The sequence below is a fragment of the Zingiber officinale genome, chromosome 11B (assembly GCF_018446385.1).
Source record: "Zingiber officinale cultivar Zhangliang chromosome 11B, Zo_v1.1, whole genome shotgun sequence".
In the NCBI taxonomy this organism is placed as follows: Eukaryota; Viridiplantae; Streptophyta; class Magnoliopsida; order Zingiberales; family Zingiberaceae; genus Zingiber; species Zingiber officinale.
In genome coordinates, this window is record NC_056007.1 from 62,916,331 (window position 1) to 62,937,718 (window position 21,388).

Consider the following 21,388-nt stretch of genomic DNA (forward strand, 5'->3'; position numbering starts at 1 on the left):
TTTGTAAGGCCATAAATTAAGTGAACTATTTTTACATGGATTATTCTAGACAGATATCTTATAAGTTTGTAATTGGTAGAACTAGTAATTAATGATGAATTATCATAGCTAGTCTGAGATTAGTGAGTGACTTGTCTTAGCAAATAAAAGTAAAGATCCATGAGATATATATGTAAAAAGAATTTGACATATCTGTCAGGACAACAAGGTCCAATCCAATTGTTCTGTTGGATTAGATCATTCTTCAGCCACATTCGAAATCATATAGAGCAAGAGGATTCACATACCTCAAATTCAACAGCTGCAAAAGTATTTAAGCAACACACAGGTTTCTTATTTAGCATCGAGAGTACATATGATAAGGTTTTCAACAAGGAGGTTTACACTCCTTGTCATTTATTAATTTAATACCGAACTCGTGTCACATTGTAGCCCATAAGCCACACCAAATGCTCGAAAAGTTCCAAGGAAAACTTAAACTTCCCTAAGATATTTTCAGGCAATGAATGGAATGGTTAGAGAACTACCTCTGCTAACATTAGAAATTAGGTGATAGGCATGTTACATGCGGGAGATGAGCAACGGGACAGAGATTGATGCAGCTACTTCCCCCATGGCTGGGTGGAACATCTCTAGGCTGCCTGGGTCTCCATATTTTTCTAAGACTCTTATCCGACACTCTTCAGCCGCAGTCAACCCGGTGGAGAAAGCACCATGCACAGTGCCTGTATACTTGTTGCATGTAGCTTCTCCAGCAAAGAAGAGGTTGTCCACAGGGATGCGCAATCTCTCGAAATATTCACGAGGTTTGCCAACTGCGTCGTAGCTATACGAGCCAAGTGAGTTTTCATCCACCCCCCAGTGTGACACGAGATATTGAATCTGAAATTCAAGTATAAGAAACCAATCAGTAGAGTCATTCTCACAAGAGTTTGTACTTGCTTTTAACAAAAGGAGGCTGTAAATTTCTTAAGATATTCCCTTCCAAATGCAATGTCATTGCTTGAAATTGATACATGATAATTCCATTGATTAAACAAAAAAAAAACTAAAATTGTTATTCCTTAAAGCATTGCTACAGCATTGCTGGCAAAATCCAGGAAAGCAAATGCGTAAACCATATACAAAATCGAAGCTGCTCAACCAAACATTGAAGTTTCATATCTTGAAGCACTAACATATAATCAACTAGAAAGTAGCAATAAAAATAATGCAACAAAGGATATAGAGAGAGCATACCGGTTCAGATGCATCCGAGAGGATTCTTTTTAGCTGACTAAAAGCAAATTTAGCAGCATCTTCATCAGACATTTTCTCAATGTCATAAGCAAGACGACCTGCAGGCATGTAGACAAGAACAGGATTGCCAGTCGCCTTGTGAAGATTAAGAAAATAGCTGCAACCGTATGCACTAGATGAGACAACTCCAAGAAACTCCACATTTGGCCAGAAAACCTTGTCAAAATGCAGAACAATTTTGTTCTCAGTCCCAACTCCAATTCCGTCTATTGCTTCTTCTTTCCAATCTGGAAGCCTTGGTTCAAAGTTGATGATTTTGGCCTTGAGAACACCAAGGGGAACAGTTACAATAGCAGCATCAGCATGAAATGTTTTGTCATGGTTTACAGTGACTTTTACTCCCTTTGTTCCCCATACAATTTTTGTTACTCTGGAAGGAAAAAAAGTTTTAAATATGATAAGTCACCAATAAACTAAAGAAATAAAATCAGATGTAAAGATGCAAGCAGCCAGAAGTAATGGAACTTTTGAAATCAATATAATATTGTCAATGAAGAGCATACCGATGTCTAAGTCGAATATCAAGGCCTTTTGCAAGTGTGTTAATGATAGGACGGTAACCGCGGACCATCAGACCGTGACCACCAGGGAGCAAAACTTCCTACATTTTATGAATTATTCAGAATTATCAAATATAAACAAAGTAGAAGCTTTCTATTAAACTTGCAGATGAACTTCTGAACAATTTATAATAACATTAATTACATAAAATATTGCAAACTCTACAAGTCATGTACAACATTCTAAATGTATATTCATTTAATTTCACCTGGTCCCAGTTCTTTAGTGAGATGTTGTCAGCATCAGTAGCAAACCAACCTTCCATTCGGCACAGGTACCACTGCAGTACATTATTTGCAAGCCCTTCTTGCCTGCAAGGTGATAATTCAAGATTAAGAAGAAGAAGAAGAAGAAGAAGAAGAGAAGACAAGTACTTAATAGAGTTACAAAAATCGAAATAGTTAGCCTAACCTTAAATATGAATGCCTCTCCATGACTAGCTTAATAGCTTGTGCTATAGACATGTCTTCATTTGTTTCATACCTGAGTTTGTTAGCCTGTAAACGTTGAACAGTCAGTTCACAAGAGAAATATTTCCAAGTTATCAGCACTGCGGATATAAGGTTAATAAAGAACTTGCCTCTTCCAGAATGGTTTCAAACACCTTACCAACTTTTTCCACTAGATCTTGAGGCACTTGATGTCCATCACCATCAAAGAGTGCATAGCTGAAAAATAGAAGTAAATTTGTCTCCATAAGATTATAGTCTACATGATCAGTGATATCTGTTAGTTATTCAGTTAACCATTACCTCTCCAAGTCATGATCATACAAGACAGAATTGTCACCAGAAGTTCGATAAATCGGTAGACCAAGTCTTCCAATCCAAGATGCCAATGGATTCTCATTGCAGACACCATGCAACCTGAAGTGTCCAAATTAAAACTTCTAGTCGCTGACATTTTGAAGGCTGGCCCACAATCCTCTTCAGAAGGAATGAAAACAAAAACACAAAAAAGAAGCATACCAGGCTGCTCCCATGTCAACAGGAAAACCAAATGAGTAGTCAGTGTGAACTCGACCACCAATTCTATCCCGAGATTCTAAAAGCACAACCTGAGGAATAAAAAATAAACTTCCATGTGATACAAATTTACCCAGCCACTTCACACACTGCATTCATATCAGAACTTAGAATCTAATATGTAAAGGCAACTGAAAAAACTGTTAATTTATATCAACATAACACCTGAAAAGCTGCATTTTTCAGTGCATGAGCAGCTGCAATCCCTGCAAATCCACCACCAATGACAATGGCAGAAGGAGAGCGAGATTGCCTTCCTTCAGTCTTCTGATAGAATGATGCTGCAAGAAAATTTAAGTCAATATATATATAGATATATATGTTGATTTGAAGCAGTAAAATGCAAACTAGAATATATAGTGATTTTATACTAACCAACATCAACAAGCCATATTAGCCCTAACTACTTGGGGTTATGCAATCAAATACCATCCCTCCATTGAACTCTATGCAACACTATATCATTACTGATGATTTTAATTTAGTTATAAACATAAAAGGTTCTATGTTTACGATTTGCAAGCAGTAGAAAATTTTGATATTGGCTGATGTTAATTGGTAATTACTTAAAAATATAGTTTTTTATGTGTATCCAATCAAATAACATTTGGTCATGTATGCACATAAATGTGAAGTCAGATGCATTAATGATTAAGTATCGAGTAGTCAAACTTTTCGCTGGCCTCTCTCTCCAAAGTATAATATAAAGATGAGTTAGCCGAAGTTAGATAGCACCTTAGCTAGAAGGAGAGAACAGGAAGTTCTACGTGTATCCCATACAGATTCCACTGCAGTTCATCTTTACTGAAGCTAGCAGAGATTTTGATACAGTGAAGGAATGAAAAATCTGCTTAAGATTGCAGACAGAAGGAATGACTACATGATACAGATACTTGTGGCGATGAACGGAGATCATCGCCGACTGCATCAATCCTCCTCCTTTCTCCTCTGACACACAACTCACCTCTACTCCTCTATTGGAGTCTAAAGTTATTACGTTTCCCCCTGTTATGTCAGCTGGATAAACGCGTAATCCGAGAATATTCACCGATTTCATGCTGAGTTCCCACTTCTTGTGGCTGATTTCCAATCGCTGGCCAACTCTGATTATTTTCTAGAGATGTTATGGCAGATGCCCTATTTCTCAGCAATTAGCATCTGCCGTTCCAGGCCGATCCGGATAGAAATTGGTCGATTTTGCAAAACATTCATCTAATGGCCTAGAATAAAAAATATACGCAGATGCCGATTTCGGCCGATCCAGATCGGAATCTCGGATTTTGCGAGTTATTCGTCCAATAAAGAAAGCACTTAAAAGTAAGAAATATTAGAGCTAAGTCTTTTGAACCAAAGGAATCACCTTTTTTGTCACGGTTACCCTCAAATCGATGCTCCATAACTACGAGACCGGCAATTGAAGCTCCGACGACTCCTCGAATTCAGGATGGATGGGGCCAATTGGGGGGAGTAATGGAGAACAAAAATCAACAGGCAGGAGACGAAGTGATTGGAATTCGAATTCAACCGCAGGTTCACGAACCAGTTCATACGTAATCACCGGGGAACCCGATGGTCGCCTCAGGATCCGAGCGATTCCTCGCCGCGCCCACAAAAGAGAGCCAAATCGCCGCAACAAAACCGATCAGCCGAGAGATCCGAGCGATCCCATATGAAATCCGTCCGTCAGTGGATCTGGGTGGATGTGGGATCGGAGAGGGAAAAGGCCGGCCTTGTGTGGAAAATGGGGACGGCAAAGAGAGAGAGAAAGAAAGAGAAATGGAACAAGGAAGGAAAGGCGTCGTTGGTTTGCAGTGTCGATACGTTTCTTTCCTCTGCTCAATGGCTTCCATTTATAGCTTCCACCAATCCAGCCATGGCAATACGTTGCGACAGTGCGACAAACTGCCTCCACCATATTTGCTGTCAACCACAGTCCATTAGGAAAAAAAACGACTTTTAAAAGAAAAAATATATATATAAAAAAGACTATTTATTTTATTTTATTTATCTAAAAATACTTTTATTTCAATATTATTATAAGATCAAAATTATTAAAATATATTTCAATTTTTCTTATTTTTTAATAATTTATTCTTTAGATGCTAAGCCTAATTTGACGGCTAACAAAAGTGGAAGGAATAATTCTTAGGGCATCTGTAACGTTACATCATTATAATACCCATCACCTTATCAAAAAACATGGGACTCACGGCTACATACTCATTATAACAACTTCCTTCTTTCACCCACATTCCTTTTAACATTAACACTTATTATTTATGAATCCCACAATCCACTCAATCATTTTAAAATTATATCATATTAAATAAATATATTTTAAATATATTTTAAAATATTTAAATTATTATTATTACTTTTAATAATAATCTTACTTTTAAAAATATAATTTTATTATTTTTCAAAAATAATATTAAATTTTTAATATATTTATTAAATAAAATAAATATTTACGAGAAAACGAAATTATAATGTTGGGAAAACGAAATTATAAAGTTGGGAAAATAAAATTACAACTGAGCAGCTAAAATTATAAAGTTGGAAAAACAAAATTATAACTGAGGAGCTAAACTTATAAAGTTGGGAAAACGAAATTTATTTTAAATTACCATCTAATTATGAAATTGAAATACAATAATAACTTAAATAAGCCATACTATTATGAAATTAAAAATAATATATGAAATATTAATTCACGGATTATTGTTGTATTGCCCTTAGATATGCTCAACTAAGTCAGCGCGAAGTTGGTGATGAACTTGAGTGTCACGTAGCTCAGAATTTGTTCGAATATAATCTTGAAATCTGTTAAAATGTCTAGAATAAATGACATTAATTTGTAATCTCATTAACTGTGAGTCAGTGGGTGAAGTTAATGGATAGTTAGTGGGTGATGTTAATGATTAGGTAGTGGGGTGAAGTTAATGACCTAGGAGTAAAATGACTTCTCTAGGACACTATATAAGGAGAAGCATTGTCTAAATGTTGTGATAGAGAGGAAAAAAAAAAGAATTTCAAGAGAAGTAAAAGGGTCGGTAGTTACCCAAAATTTCATCTTCAAATTCCTTGTTCCTTATTTCCAGAAACATCTCGCTATGTCTCAGCAGTTCCGCAAAACCCTTCCTGTGATATAGCAAAGCACTGCTTTCCAAACAACTCCAACAAATTTATGGTATCAGAGCTTAGCAGATCATGGCTACGCCATCCAGCAGCATGCTCTTTTCCTATTCACCCAACCAAATCCCGATCTTTGATGGAGAGCACTATGATTATTGGAGTTCGCAAATGGAAACTATCTTTCTCTCACAAGATCTTTGGAGAATCGTTGATAAAGGCTTTGAAGAAAATGACGACTCGTTAAATGAGAAAGAAGATGCTGGAGAACAAGAAAAGAAGGTTAAAGAAAATGTGATGAAGAATGCGATGGCATTGCGGATCTTACAACAATCCGTAAGTAAGACGATTTATCCGAGACTTTACGGTCTCAAGAAGGCGAAAGAAGCATGGAGCGTATTAAAGAAAGAATTTCAAGGTTAGGAGAAAGTGATTTCCATCAAGCTTCAAGGCTTGTGGAGGGATTTTGACAACTTGGCCATGAAGGAGTCTTAAACGGTAAAAGATTTCTTCTCGAAAGTTGTTGAAATCATGAATCAAATCAAATGTTGCGGTGATGAAGTTCCCGACAAGAAGGTTGTGGAGAAAGTGTTGAGAAGCCTGCCGCAGAAATTTGAGCACGTTGTTGCTGTGATTGAGGAAACGAAGAATCTGGGAGAAATTTCTGTGTATGAGCTAATGGGTTCGCTTGAAGCTCACGAAAGAAGAGTAAGTAAGTACTCAACTCCTGTTGAACAAGCTTTTCAAATGAAGTTAAATATTTTAGAAAAGAAGTCAGACAGAAGGAACGTACTATGAACACCAGCAGAGAGTATTATGGACGTGGACGTGGAAGCCGTTCTCGAGGAAGAGGCAGAGGACGTACAGCAAGCCAGTCCACAGTAGAGAAGACCATTCCTGGAGTAGATCTGGAAATTCAGAAGGTAGTTGCTATATTTGTAGAAAAGTTGGACATGAGTCAAAAGATTGCTATTTCAGGTGCAAGAGATGCCGATTTCCAAATCATGCAGAACGAGATTGTTATTTTAAAGACAAGCAGCAGCAGCAGCAGCCGCAGCAGCAGCAGCAGCCGCAGCAACATGTTTCTCAAAATTCGGTAAATTTTTCGAAAAAAGAAGAAGAATCGAAGCAAGCATTTTATTCTTGTTTCAATGCAATGCAAGATATGAATGAAGTGTGGTTTTTGGATAGTGGCTGTAGCAATCATGTGACAGGAAATAAGGAAAACTTTGTGGAGATCGACAACAGCTACAACTCGCTGTTAGAGCTTGGAGACAGTAAAAGGATCAAGATTGAAGGAAAGGGAATCGTTGCTGTAAGAGCAGCAAATGGTGAAGAAAAGCGGATTAATGATGTATTTTATTCTCCAAACATTGCTCAGAATCTTTTGAGCGTGGGACAAATGATAAAAAGAGGTTATAAGGTTACCTTTGCTAATGGTCAATGTGAGATCGTTGACAAAAATGAGAAGAGGATCGCTGTAGTGAAGATGACGGCGAATAACTTGTTTCCGCTGAAGATGAATTCGTCCTTAAATGTAGCATTGAAGAGTGAAGTTATTGATGAAGCTCAGTTATGGCATCTGCGATATGGACACTTGAATCACAGGGGCCTAATGTTGTTAAGAGAGAGGAATATGGCCATAGGTCTTCCAAAAATCCAACCAACAGCAACATGCGTCTGTGAAGGATGTGTGTATGGAAAACAACATCGTCTTCCTTTTCCTAATACCTCTTGGAGAGCTAAAGCCCCTCTTGAGTTGGTGCATGCTGACATCTGTGGTCTAACCCAAACTCCAACGATCGGTAACAGGAGATACTTTCTCTTATTTGTCGATGATTACACTCGTATGATATGGGTATACTTTCTTGAAAAGAAATCAGAGGCTTTCACTACTTTCTTGAGTTTCAAAGCCAATGCAGAGAAGCAAAGTGGATATCAAATAAAGACTTTGAGGACAGATCGTGAAGGAGAATTCATTTACAAGCCGTTTCTAGATTATTGCAAGCAGCAAGGCATACAACGACAGCTTACTGTGAAGTACTCACCTCAGTAGAATGGTGTTGCTGAGAGAAAGAACAGGACTATTGTTGAGATGGCACGAAGTATGCTCAAAGGCAAGGGTCTTCCAAATTCATTGTGGGCTGAAGCTGTGAATACAACAGCTTACATCCTCAATCGATCACCGACGAAAGCCGTTCAAAACAAGACGCCTTATGAAGCATGGCATAAGAGGGAACCCGTGGTTGATCACTTGAAGGTATTTGGATGTGTAGCATATGCTCTCTTGACGAAGAAGGAGAAGTTTGATGAGAAGAGTGAGAAGCTAATCTTTATTGGTTATAGTGAAGAATCTAAAGGTTATCGTTTGTTTGACCCAAAGACTAACAATCTTGTGATCTCAAGAGATGTTATTTTCGATGAGAATGCAGCGTGGAAGTGGGAGAACGAGTCTTCTCAGACTCAGCCAATGTTTTCTTATCCAGAAGCACCAGCAGTCGTGCCTTCCTCAAATCTAACTGATACATCAGTAGCTAGTTCCTCAAGAATAAATTCCGAGAATGAAGATTATGCTGATGATATGACACCAAGGAGGTATCGTTTATTATCAGAAGTTTACGAGCAAGCTAACTTTGCACTTGCTACGTTTGAGCCACAGAATTTCGAAGAGGCCGCAAAAGAAGAAAAATGGAGAAATGCAATGAAAGAAGAGATGTTTAGTATTGAGAAGAATGATACTTGGTCCCTAGTAGACCTTCCCAAAGGAAAAGAAGCAATTGGCTTGAAATGGGTGTTCAAAACAAAGTTCAATGAAGATGCAAGCGTACAGAAGCACAAAGCTCGTCTCGTAGCAAAGGGCTACTCACAACAGCCCGGAGTTGATTTTACTAAGACATTCACCCCTGTAGCTAGAATGGAGACTATTAGAAGTGTGCTAGCACTTGTCGCACAAATGGAGCCTGAAGTGTTCCAACTTGATGTGAAGTCCGCCTTTCTTAATGGAGTACTAGAAGAGGAAGTGTATGCTCAACAACCGCAAGGGTTTGTTGTTAAAGGACAAGAAGACAAAGTGTATCGACTTCACAAAGCTCTCTATGGACTGAAACAAGCACCGAGAGTATGGAATTTCAGGATAGATTCCTACTTGCAGAAGAATAGATTTGAAAGAAGTTTGGTAGAACCGTCTCTCTATGTGCAGAAGTGCGATGCTGATTTTCTAGTAGCCTGTCTCTATGTGGATGATCTCATCTACACGAGCACCAGCAAGTTGTTACTGGAGAAGTTCAAAAAGGCAATGATGGATGAATTTGAGATGACGGATCTTGGATTAATGAAGTATTTTCTAGGTTTGCAGGTGAAGCAAAGCAAAGGAGAGATCATTATTTCTCAAGAGAAGTACGTTGCTGACATATTGAAGAAATTTCGCATAGAGAACGCCAAAGCTGTAGCAACTCCTATGGCACTTAATGAGAAGCTGCAGCAGGATGATGGTGCTGAAATGTTTGATTCGAAGATATATAGAAGTCTAGTTGGTTCGTTGATCTACCCAACCCACACAAGGGTAGATATCGTTCAAAGTGTAAGTATGTTGTCAAGATTCATGAACAATCCCACCAAGACTCATTTTGAAGTAGTGAAGCGTGTCTTACGTTATCTTCAAGGAACGAAGAATGTTGGTTTAAAGTACACAAAAGAAGAAGACAATAACCTTGTTGGATATGTTGATAGTGACTGGGCAGGAAGTGTTGATGATCGAAGAAGTACGTCAGGATATCTTTTCTGTCTTGGAACAAAACCCATCTCCTGGAGTTCGAAGAAGCAAGCTATTGTAGCGTTATCATCAGCTGAAGCAGAATACATTGCAGCAAATGAAGCAATTCGTGAAGCAGTATGGTTAAGAAGGTTATTGTTGGAGTTACAGCAAAAGGTTGCTCATCCAACAATAATATGTTGTGATAATTAGTCAGCCATTGCTACGATGAAGAACCCCGTGTTTCATGCAAGGTCAAAGCATATTGAGTTACGCCACCACTTTATTAGAGAAATGGTGATGAAGAAGGAGATAAGTATGGAGTTTATTCACACACAGGATCAGCCCGCTGATGTTCTAATAAAAGTCATGAATTTCGAGAAGCTCGAGTTGTTCAAGAAGTTTCTGAAGATTACAAATTAAGAGGGGATGTTAAAATGTCTAGAATAAATGACATTAATTTGTAATCTCATTAAGTGTGAGTCGGTGGGTGAAGTTAATGGATAGTTAGTAGGTGATGTTAATGATTAGGTAGTGGGGTGAAGTTAATGACCTAGGAGTAAAATGACTTCTCTAGGACACTATATAAGGAGAAGCATTGTCTAAATGTTGTGATAGAGAAAAAAAGAAAGAAAGAATTTCAAGAGAAGTAAAAGGGTCGGTAGTTACCCAAAATTTCGTCTTCAAATTCCTTGTTCCTTATTTCCAGAAACATCTCGCTGTGTCTCAGCAGTTCCGTAAAACCCTTCCTGTGATATAGCAAAGCACTGCTTTCCAAACAACTCCAACAAATTCCTCGGTTTGAGCCATGGATAGGTTGTGCGGGTTCGTCACCTTCATCGTTGTACCAATTTGTCATGTGACCTCCCTCATCCTCAACAATCATAATATACAAAATAATGCATGCTAACATGATTTGTTTTAACTTGTTCCTATACCAATAACGAGTTGGACCTCTAACAATCACCCATCGAGATTGGAGCACCCCAAATGCTCGTTCGACATCTTTTCTTGCAGACTCCTGTCTTTCCTTAAATAACTTCCTCTTGGGATCCTCCGGGTAAGGAAAAGCCTTAACAAAAGTAGCCACTCAGGATATATTCCATCTGTTAGATAATAGCTCTTCGTATATGTAGTGTCGTTCACCGTGAAATCAATCTTCGGCATATTTCCTTACAAGACGTTGTTGAATGTGGGAGATGTTGGAGCAATCCCAATGGCCCGTGCGACCATGTGTTTTGGTGTTTGGGCAAAGAGTTTAAGTTAGGTTCACCCTTGTATTTGATATGTGTATTTGAGCTGTGCAGGTTTGCAGGATACACATGTGACTCAGGTTGATAGTTTCGGGTCCAGTGAATGATGGAGCATTCGAGGGACCGTGGACAAGGTAGCAATGACAAGGGCCTTGGGAAGCGACTTCGAGGCATACGCGAAGGATGGCATTGGGGACGAGCCGTGGGCTTGAATGCATGCGAGGGACGAGAGCCAAAGGAAGTAGGCTTGAAGGCAAGAGGTCAATGCTGCAAAGAAACGTCAAGTGAGTCATAAGGGTGAGGGTACGAGTGCACGAGAGATTGTACTCAGAGTAAAATCCTAGTTTTAGGGGTTCACTGTAGCGTTACTGTAGTGTTACTATAGCAGTACTGTAGCGCTACTATAGCAGTCGACTGGTGCAGTCGACCACGCAGCCGACTGGGTGCGAACAGAATGGTTCTGTTCATTCGGTCAGTATGGATCAGTCGACTGTATGTTTTAGCAGTCAACTGCACCAGTCAACTACAAGTTTTAGCAGTCGACTGGTATCGAGCCATTGGGATGTAACGGTCGAATTTCCACAGAGGGCAGTCGACTGCATGTTTTGGTAGTCGACTGGTAGGCGGGGTTTTCAACCCGCGGCCTATATAACTAAATCTTGGGAGCTTGGTTATAGTTGACGAAATAGAGGTGGTTAATCTCTATTAGTAGTCTACCTGTGCCCTAGCATCAAAGGAGTCCTTGGTGAGAGTTGTGGTGAGGTTTCTCCACCCACAAGGAGGTTGAGCTAGCCGGAGTTTGTCGGGGACTAATCCACCGACAGATTGAGGGATCGTCCACCTTACGGGCACGCCGTGGAGTAGGAGCAAGTTATCTCCGAATCACGTAAACAAATGTGTTAGTGGTTTGCATTTCCTTTCTTAGTTTTAGTCTTTCAACTTGTTTGTTTGTATTTCCGCTTGCGCACTAACATTGTAGAAAGAAGCGAGGATTTGGGAGTGTCATCTATCCAACCCCCTTTCAAGCCGACCGACCGATCCCTTACAAGTGGTATCAGAGCTAGGACGCTCTCCTTCGGACTAATCGCCGAGGAAGCAAGAAGATGGCCGACTTGATAGCACTTCCAAAGTTTGAAGGAGGAAGCTTTGGGGACATCACATTTTGGATGATGAAGATGGAAGTATTCTTCAACACGGATTGGGATACCATGATGGTGATCAACGACCCGTTCAAAGTCCCAAGAGACAAGAAGGGAAAAAAACTCCGACCACGACATTGGACAGAAGAGCAAACCTCACGTTCGGAGGTAAACTCAAAGGTAATATCAATCTTAATAGATATATTGGCGTCTAATATGATAATTGGTGTATGTGAATATAAGAACGTCCATGATTTGTGGAGCAAGGTGAAGATGGTTCTACTGGAAGAACCTAAATCTACACAAAAAGAAGAAGAACCCGAGGAGATGAGTTTAATTGCTTAAGTTGAGGAGGAGAAAACGGAAGTTGAGTCACGCTCAACATCCGAGGAGGAAAAGGATGATGAGATATCATCTACATCCTCAAGAATTGAAGAAAATTCTAAGACAAGTGAAGAAGAAAAAGAGGTCTTGGAAGTGGTCAACCTAGCAAGCACCTCCACCGAAGTGAAGTCAAAGGACCACATAATTTGCTTCGGGTGCAATGAGAAGGGTCACTACAAGAGTAGGTGTCCAATGGGTAAGAAGAAGGTAACTCCTAAACTCATTCAAGTTAATTTGAATACTAGCAAGGGTTGTAGAAATGAAGAAACTCAAGGAAGGAGGATGCGCATCATATGCTTCACGTGTGGAGAAAAGGGTCACTACCACACCAAATGTCCTAAGAAGGGAGAGATTAAGAAGCTAGCGCATCTAAAGAAATGGGAGAAGAATGAGAGAAGCAAGTGTCAAGGGGGAGCTTCAAGGGTAAGGGAGGTATACCCTAACTTGAATCGTAATTCAAATTTTTATACTCCCATGCATGCTAGGAAAAATAATGATTATCATTATGTAGCAATGCAAAATTTTGGATTTAAATATCATGATAGAAGTAGGGTAAATGTGGATCATAACCCTAGGAAACCAATTCATGATATATCTAGAAACGTTAAACCTAAGGAGACCCAAGGCATTAATCCTAAGAATGGGAGACACATGCCTAGAAAGGGTAGGTCTAGGAATGTCCATGGTGGACATGTTGACTCTAGGTTTAGGAACCTAGAAAGGGAAAAACAAGTTTTGAAGGCAAAACTTGATAAGTTGGAGAAAATCCTAGAAAGATTCAATGTTGGATCTAAGGGTTTAGGTATGAGGTTGGGTAGCCAAAGACCCAACCATGATAGATCGGGCTTAGGATACCGATCTAGTCCCTCCAAGGCTAATGAGAGATCATATGCTAGGGTGACAAATGATCATGGCAAAGGAGAGTCCTCCAAAGCTAAGGGAAAGTCTTATGCTAAGGTTGCATATGACTATAGCAAGAAGAAGCCAATAAATGGCAAGGGAAAGTCATTTAAAGGTAAGAAAAAAATTAACCAAGGACAAAGTGTCCAAGGTTAAGAAAGTTAGGTTTGTAGGCCAAGTGTCATCGGAGGTGCACCGATGTGGCCTAGCCATTGTGGATGAGTCACCTAGGGAGGCGGCTAAGGTTAAGAGCTCTAGGGGAGCTCTAAGAGCCAAGTTGGGACCCATGGAAAATGAATCTCAAGTGGGTACTACTTGGGATTCTAGATTGGATCATGAAATGTGTCAAGTGGTTTGGAGACGGACTTGAGTCTCAAACCTAAGATTTTGGCACAATTGAGTTGTGTTTCATGCTTGAAAATATAACATTGGGGTCATATAACATGATAATTGATTTTGGATGTATAGATGCCATATAAACCAATGCTAGGGATGCATTATGGGTTAGCATGGGCAAATACATCAAGAGAAAGCTAAAACTAGGACTTTAGGTCAAGGTTCTATTAAACCATTTGAGCTAGTTTTGAATTTTGTGTTAATCTTGGGATTGGTGATAGATACATTTTTGAATGTATTTTTTCCAAGTAGACATGGGTAAAACAGATCTCTCCACAAAATTTGAAGATTTTTGGAGGTCTATGGAATTATTGATGCATTTCTGAAATTGGGTCAGAAATGTTGAAAAAGGCTGAAAAAGTGTGACAGTCGACTGCTAGTTTTAGCAGTCGACTGAACCAGTCGACTGCATGTTTTAGCAGTCGACTAGCAACGAACAGAAGCATTCTGTTCACTCAGCTAGTAGCGACCAGTCGACTGGTACTTCTTGCAGTTGACTTATACCAGCCTGAAACTATCTTTCAGCGTTGTTTGTGACCAAGTTAGCTCGTATAGGTGTATGAAAATCCATGGGGGGATTAATATATGAGTTTTGGGTAAATTTGGATGACAAGTTTTCAACAATTGAAATATTGTTGTAGAACTTTTTGGATATTAGGCAAAGGGGGAGAAGTAAGGTTTAGTTGGGAAACCCTGAAAATACCTTTGCAATGGTAAAAATCATAGCTCGGGAGCATATGTGTAGGGGGAGCCTTGTGATAGGTTCTTAAATAGCCCTGTGGTAAAATTCCTAGCTCAATGGGGAACTTAGGTGTAGGGGGAGCCTTGTGATAGGTTGTAACGACCCGCCTTCTGGGCACTGGCTGTAAGGCCGATCGTCACAATAATGCTAAACTATACTGTGCGGAAAGCTGGGCTAATTAAAATTTTACTCTACTAAGGACGGATACAACTGATAAGAAAAGGTCTAAAGACCTTCTTTGCTGGTGTACACATGCTAAGGAGGGGAAACTGAACATCCCAACTGAGCTAGGGCCTGGAAACTAAACTTCCCAACTACCTACAGACCTGCCGATCGATCCACAGATCGATCGGAGCTGCGGTCGTTCAGTTCTCAACTGGATCGGTCGACAGACCGATCCAGGTGTGGCTGGATCGGTCATGACCGATCCGTGCACCGAAACTCTCCGAACGCTATCGATCCAGGAGGATACAGTAGCATACTGTATCTATCTGGATCGGTCGGCTGACCGATCCAGTGGCACTGCCCAGGCCCTGATCGGTCTGAAGACCGATCAGAGTTCTGATTTCGCCCAGGAACTCTGATTTCAGCACTTTGGCGTGCCAAAACCTCACACAACAATTCTAACAAGGCTAGGAAAAACTCTAACAATGGCAACTAACATTCTCACATCATAAGAGAAGGGTTCTAAGCATAATAGAGTGCATAACTAACTAATTCATAGTGATTAACAACTAGAGGTCAAATAACAAAATACTGTAAAGTTCTGATGCTTAAGTAAAACTTGCGACAATCTCTTAGAATCTTTTATTCCAGTTCCTTCCACACACATCTTGATTTCCATTGACCTCCAGCCTCCACTACTGGTCCACTTTTCCTTTACCTTTATCTGCAGTATAAGAAAAGTAGTATCTATAAGCTAAAAAACTTAGTAAGAAACCATCTACCTCACAAAAACATGTAACGATGCGAATATGATTTTAAATCATGCTGTTTAAAACTGAACTGAGCATGGCAACATGGCATGGCATACAACATGTACTGAACTGATCATGGCATACAAACAAGCTGAGCATAGCATACTGTATCTGAACTAAGCATAAATACTGAACTGATCATGCATATACATCTAACTGGTCATGAACTCAAATCATGAAACTTAACTGAGATAATTAACTGAAACTGAAACTAAGTTAGTGTTTCCATCACTGATTACATATTTGGAAAACTATATATATAATAATAGATGAAAATACTAAACATGCTGATGGGCCCTGGCAACTGTACTTACTGTGCGCGCATCCCTACGAGACCCGGGATTGCAAGTTGAATCCAGTAGGTTACTAGGTTATCTGAACCTAGGGACGATTAGGGAGTCCAAGCCCATGGATATCTGATCCAAGTACAGTGCCAATAAGTAAAATACTGTTTTATTTTACTTTGCTGTTCTAGGTTATCTGAACCTAGAGCTAGGTTATCTGAACCTAGAGGCTACTGTGGGAGCCCACCCAATGGATATCTGATCCATATAGCTGTAATAACTGATGATAAGCTGAATTAAAATGTTTCTAATACATTTTACATGCTGTTAGGACGCCTACTGGTGCATCCTTCTGAACTGTGCATTCTACCAAATGCTTGGCGTGCACTAAAAGCACACCCTAAAACTGAAAACTGTAGAACTACTAAACTAACGCCCAAAACTAACAAGCGAGAGCAATTATACTGCAGGTGAGGGGTTTCTTACCTCCTGTTCGTAATTTCTTACGATTCTATTCGCTAGAATTTCGGTGGAGATGATCTTCTCGACGATCCGCTCACGTCTTCGCATTCCTCTCACGGAGAAGAACTTTTTTTCGTGTTGGAGTCGTCGCCGGAAGATGTTCTCTTGACCCTTGGCTTGGTGCGCCGAGAGGAGGGGGAGGGAAGAAGAGGTGGTCGGCGGAACTAGGTTGGGGAGGAGGAAAGGTCACGAACCAAATAGAAAATAAACCAAACCCCACTTAAATTTTCTATTTATATTAAGTGGTAAAGTTCCGCCCAACTCCAACTTAAATAAAATTGTTTCCCTTTCCTTTCAGCACGGCCCTGCTGGGTTCAACTGGTTACTAGCATTATCCCTAAGCCATAGGTCTCGGGTTCAATTCCCGCTAAGGCCATTTTCGTTTTCTAATTATTTTTGCTACTTCCGCTACTCGAAAAATTCCGAAAAAATATCTAAAAATTCCAGAAAAATCATAGAATATTTATAATGCAGTTTCGAGAATTTTCGGGCGTTACAATCCCCCATACCTTATAAAAAGTTCGTCCTCAAACTTAGAACAATTCTGGGTACTTCTGTCTCATCTCGTCCTCACTGTGGCAAATGACTTTGACTAATGGTACTTCCTTGTTCCGCAATTTCTTAACCGCTCTATTATCCGAATAGGCCGACTATCATAGCCGAGGTCTTCGCGAACTGCACTGACCGGGCTCAATCACCGGTGGCATCCGTATGCTTCAAAGATAGAGACATGAAATACGGCAGGACAATGACATTTCCGGGTAGCTCTAGCTCATATGCTACCTTGCCCACCCTTCGATAAGATATGGTCCCACATATCTTGGACTTAGCTTTCTTCCCGAAGCATTACTCTCATGGGAGCCACTCGAGGAACACCGAATCCCAATCGAAAACTCTAAGTATCGCAGCGATAGCTCTTACTATCTCTATCCTGGATCTGCTGTGGTATCGCGACCAAGCTCAGGCTTCACCACTCTCATACCAGCAGATTGGAGATCTACACCTCCGCCCATAGAGAGCCTCGTAAGGTGCCATGCCGATAGTGGCCTGATAGCTATTGTTGTATGCAAATTATGCTAAACTCAGATATTTGCACCAACTTCCCTTGAGGTCTAGGGCACACGCTCGGAGCATATCTTCGAGTACCTGATTTACTCGGAATTTCAATTTGGTGCCCAATGCTGACTGTACACACTCCCAGAAGTGTGATGTAAATCTACTGTCCCTGTCTGAAATAATGGTTCGTGGGACTCCATGAAGTCTGACGATCTCCTGAATGTTGGTGCAACCTTAGGTCAAGGTTGACCTGGTTGACCCGACTCGAGTTGACGTGACTCGAGTTGTATTTTGATGTTTGACCTGGGAAGATTGTCGGTGCAACCTTAGGTCAAGGTTGACCTAGTTGTGTTGCATGTTGATGTTTGACACTCGTGAGAGAGTTCTATTCTTGATGTGGGACAAGAATAGATGTTTGGGAGATTATTGGTGCAACCGTAGGTCAAGGTTGACCTGGTTGACCTGATTCGGGAAAAGTCCAAGTATGGAGACTTGGCACGGAAAAGTCCAAGCAAGGAGCTTGGCACTGGAAAAGTCCAAGTATGGAGACTTGGCACAGAAAAGTCCAAGCAGGGAGTTTGGCACTGGAAAAGTCCAAGTATGGAGACTTGTCACGGAAAAGTCCAAGCAGGGAGCTTGGCACGCGAAAAGTCCAAGTATGAAGACTTGGCACTAGAAAAGTCCAAGTATGGAGACTTGGCACGGGAAAGTCCTAACTGGGATGTTAGGCGGTGAAAGTCCCGTGAGTGAAGCTGGGAAAAGTCCTAACTGGATGTTAGGCAAGGGAAAGTCCTCTGGATGTTAGGTTGGAAAGTGACCAGGTACGTGACAGAAAGTCCTAACTGGGATGTTAGGCAGTGGAAAGTCCAGTGAAGCCGGGCAGGGAAAATCCAGATGGATCAAGGGTGATCGGACATCGGTGTTGAGAAGTCCAAGTGAGTGAAGCTTGGCATATGGAGTCGGAAAGGGCTCGGTGTTCTCCGAACTAGGTTAGAGAGGGCACTCTAAGGAGTTGGATCGGTCCGTGACCGATCAGGATATCTGTTCCGGGCCGGTGACCGATCGTAATCGATCGCGGCTCATTGCAATCGATCGGAGACCGATCGAGGCAACGCAACCTTGCGAGAAAAACCGTGGATCGGGTTCCGACCGATCGGTCGGACGGCCATCGATCGACGATGGCGTGAGGCCCGATCGGCCTATGGACCGATCAGAGGTTCCTGATCGGTCCATAGACCGATCGTGGCTCGATCGCGACACTGATCGTCCGGGACCGATCAGTGACAAAGTAAGCCTCATGCGCTTAGGGACGGCCCATCGATTGGGTTCTAGCTGGCGACGCTAGTTTCTTCGCCGCCTTCTTCGCAGTATAAAGGGTCGAGAGGCTGCCGCTATTTTCTTCCTCTTCTCTTACGCTACTGCTGCTTGAGTTTTGTTGAGCTCTTCTTCGCAAGCTTCGCGTGAGCTTCCTAGGCATCACTTGAAGTTGCCGCTTCATCCACCGACAAGAAGGCAAGCGAGTGCTATTGTATTCATATTGTATTGCTTTTCTTACTGTTCTTGTACTCTTGTGCGAGTTTGAGGCGAGGTTTCTCCACCCACAAGGAGTATATTGTATTAGCTGCGTGGACTCATCCACCGACGGATTGATTGGACTCGTCCACCTTACGGACGCCGAGGAGTAGGAGCCCTAATCTCCAACCTCGTTACATCCTCGTGTTAAGGTTTGATTTCTTCTCTTTTGTATTTTCATTGCGCTAACACGCTTGTAGAAAGAAACGAGAGCGATTTCGGTATTCACACCCCTCTATAGCCGAAAAGGATCCTAACATCAAGATACAGCTAGCTTCTCCATGGAGTAGGATATCTTGATAGCTAAGAAGTGGGCTGATTTAGTCAACTGTCGACTATTACCCAGATGGCGTCAAAACCATTCATGGTTCTGGGCATCCCACTATGAAATCAGAATCTGTATAGGCTGCAGAACTCCCCCTGGTCGCCGATGTTCCGCCTTGACCTGGCAGGTGAGGCGATGCTAACATATCTGGCGATGTCCCGCTTCATCCCGGGTTCTTCGTGTCTTGGTACATTTTGGTGGAACTCGGATGCATCGCATAAGCGCGGCTTGTGAGCCTCATCTAAAATCTCCGTAGCTCCTCCCGATCCGGAACACGTAGTCTCGAAATACAACACCCGCCATCGGACACTCAATTCTCTACTGCATTCCCTTGCTTGATTTTCAATTCGTGGTCCTGCCCCGAGTGGTGAATATCACCAAGCAAGGTAGACTCTAAGGTCATAGTAGAGAGCTATCCAACGATGAGTTCGAGAAATCGCGATCTCAGGGCGTGACATGGCCGTGAGATAATAAGGTAGGATTCGCTAAGTGCGCGGCTACCTTATTGGCTTTCCCTGGATGGTAGAGAATGTCTATATCGTAGTCTTTGACCAGCCCTAGCGCATATTCAGATCCTTCTGAGTGAAGAAGTACTTCAAACTCTGATGATCTGTATACACTCTGCACTGAACTCCATATAAGTAATGTCTCCAAATTTTGAGAGCGAACACTACTGCTGCCAGCTCGAGGTCATGAGTAGGGTAATTCTTCTCATAATCCTTGAGTTGTCTGGAGGCATAGGCGATCACCTTGCCGTTTTGCATCAGTACTGCTCCTAGTCCCAACTTAGAGGCATCACTATAGATGTCAAAGCTGCTGGTGTTGTCTGGTAGAGCCAAAATGGGAGCACTGGTCAATCTCCTTTTTAGCTCACTGAAGTGTTGGTTGCTACTCGGAAAACCTATAGGTTCCACTGTACAAAAATTTTGTACAAAGGTCTGAACCTTTTCCTAGCTACCATGTGTTCTTTTAAATTAAATTTTGGATCGCCTGCGGAACTTAACACGTTTGATCCAAAACTTAATCTATTTGTTCTTTTAGGTTTTGACTTGGATCTCCTGCGGAACTTAACACGTTCGACCCAAGTCTCCTTAAGTTATTAATTCCATTAAATATTAATTTCCATAAAAGGTTCCCAGTACTGATGTGGCGAGGCACATGGCCTTCTTGGATATGGGAGCAACCACCACCGACTAGACAAAACCTTTAATAGAAAGCTAATATTTAATTTCCTAAAATAACTTTAGGTTAACCAAAGACAACAATCAAATCACAAGGAAAAGAAAGAAACAAAAGAACACAACTTCGAAAAAACATATTCGAAATTCTAGAACGTAAGCCTCTTGTATTTGGTATTATTTCCATAAATAACTAGCATGATGCGGAAATAAAATTTACTAGTTATACCTTGTAGAAAAACCTCTTGATCTTCTACCGTATTCCTCTTCTAACCTCGGACGTTGTGTGGGCAACGATCTTCCGAGATGAGAAACCACCAATCACCTTCTTCTCCTCCTAGCTAGGTTCGGCCAACAAAGAGGAAGCTTCACCAAGGAAGAAAAACAAAATACTAACCAAGCTCCAAGAGATGCTATCTTTCTCTCCTTCTTCTTCTTCTTCTCCGAGTAGTATCCGGCCACCACAAGAGCTCCAATAGAAGGGTAGGGTTCGGCCACCACAAGAGGAAGAGAGGGAGAGATGGTCGGCCACACCAAAGAACAAAAGAGGGAGAGGAATAATAGATGTTGTGTCTTGTGAAGGCACCCTCACCCCTTCTTTTATATTCCTTGGCCTAGGCAAATTAGGAAATTTAATTACAATAAATTTTCCTTAATTTCCTTGACATGATTTAATTGAGAGAAATAAAATAAAATTTCCCCAATTAATTTCAAGTGGTCGGACATCATTGGAAAACAAAAGAGGACAAGTTTTAATCAACAATTAAAACTTCCTAATTTGTTTCCGAAATTTTAAAAATAAAATTTCTCTTTAAAATCTCTTCATGGTTGATAAAGGAAATTTCTATAATTTTAATTTTATCAACATGTGAATAATTTTAAAGAAAAATAA

General features: G+C 40.9%; 1 protein-coding gene across 1 annotated transcript; it reads right to left on the bottom strand.

The window, feature by feature from the left end:
* Positions 1-312: 312 nt before the first annotated feature.
* LOC122034451 (polyamine oxidase 3-like) lies at positions 313-4,725 on the bottom strand. The gene is made up of 10 exons (XM_042593708.1): positions 4,246-4,725; positions 3,051-3,166; positions 2,829-2,917; positions 2,613-2,726; positions 2,441-2,528; positions 2,272-2,357; positions 2,069-2,171; positions 1,803-1,900; positions 1,240-1,669; positions 313-882 (listed from the first exon to the last, which is right to left on the bottom strand). The coding sequence occupies exons 1-10, from the start codon at positions 4,280-4,282 to the stop codon at positions 562-564; spliced, it is 1,482 nt and encodes a 493-aa protein (XP_042449642.1). The 5' UTR covers positions 4,283-4,725; the 3' UTR covers positions 313-561.
* Positions 4,726-21,388: the final 16,663 nt, after the last annotated feature.

What these genes read in the sequence shown, in the direction of transcription:
- LOC122034451 (XM_042593708.1), bottom strand. Translation starts at nt 4,282, where the DNA reads ATGGAGCATCGATTTGAGGGTAACCGTGACAAAAAAG. An exon ending in TTGAAACCATTCTGGAAGAG is followed by an intron (nt 2,358 to 2,440) that starts GCAAGTTCTTTA and finishes CAACGTTTACAG; the next exon opens with GCTAACAAACTCAGGTATGA. An exon ending in GAGAGGCATTCATATTTAAG is followed by an intron (nt 2,172 to 2,271) that starts GTTAGGCTAACT and finishes ATCACCTTGCAG; the next exon opens with GCAAGAAGGGCTTGCAAATA.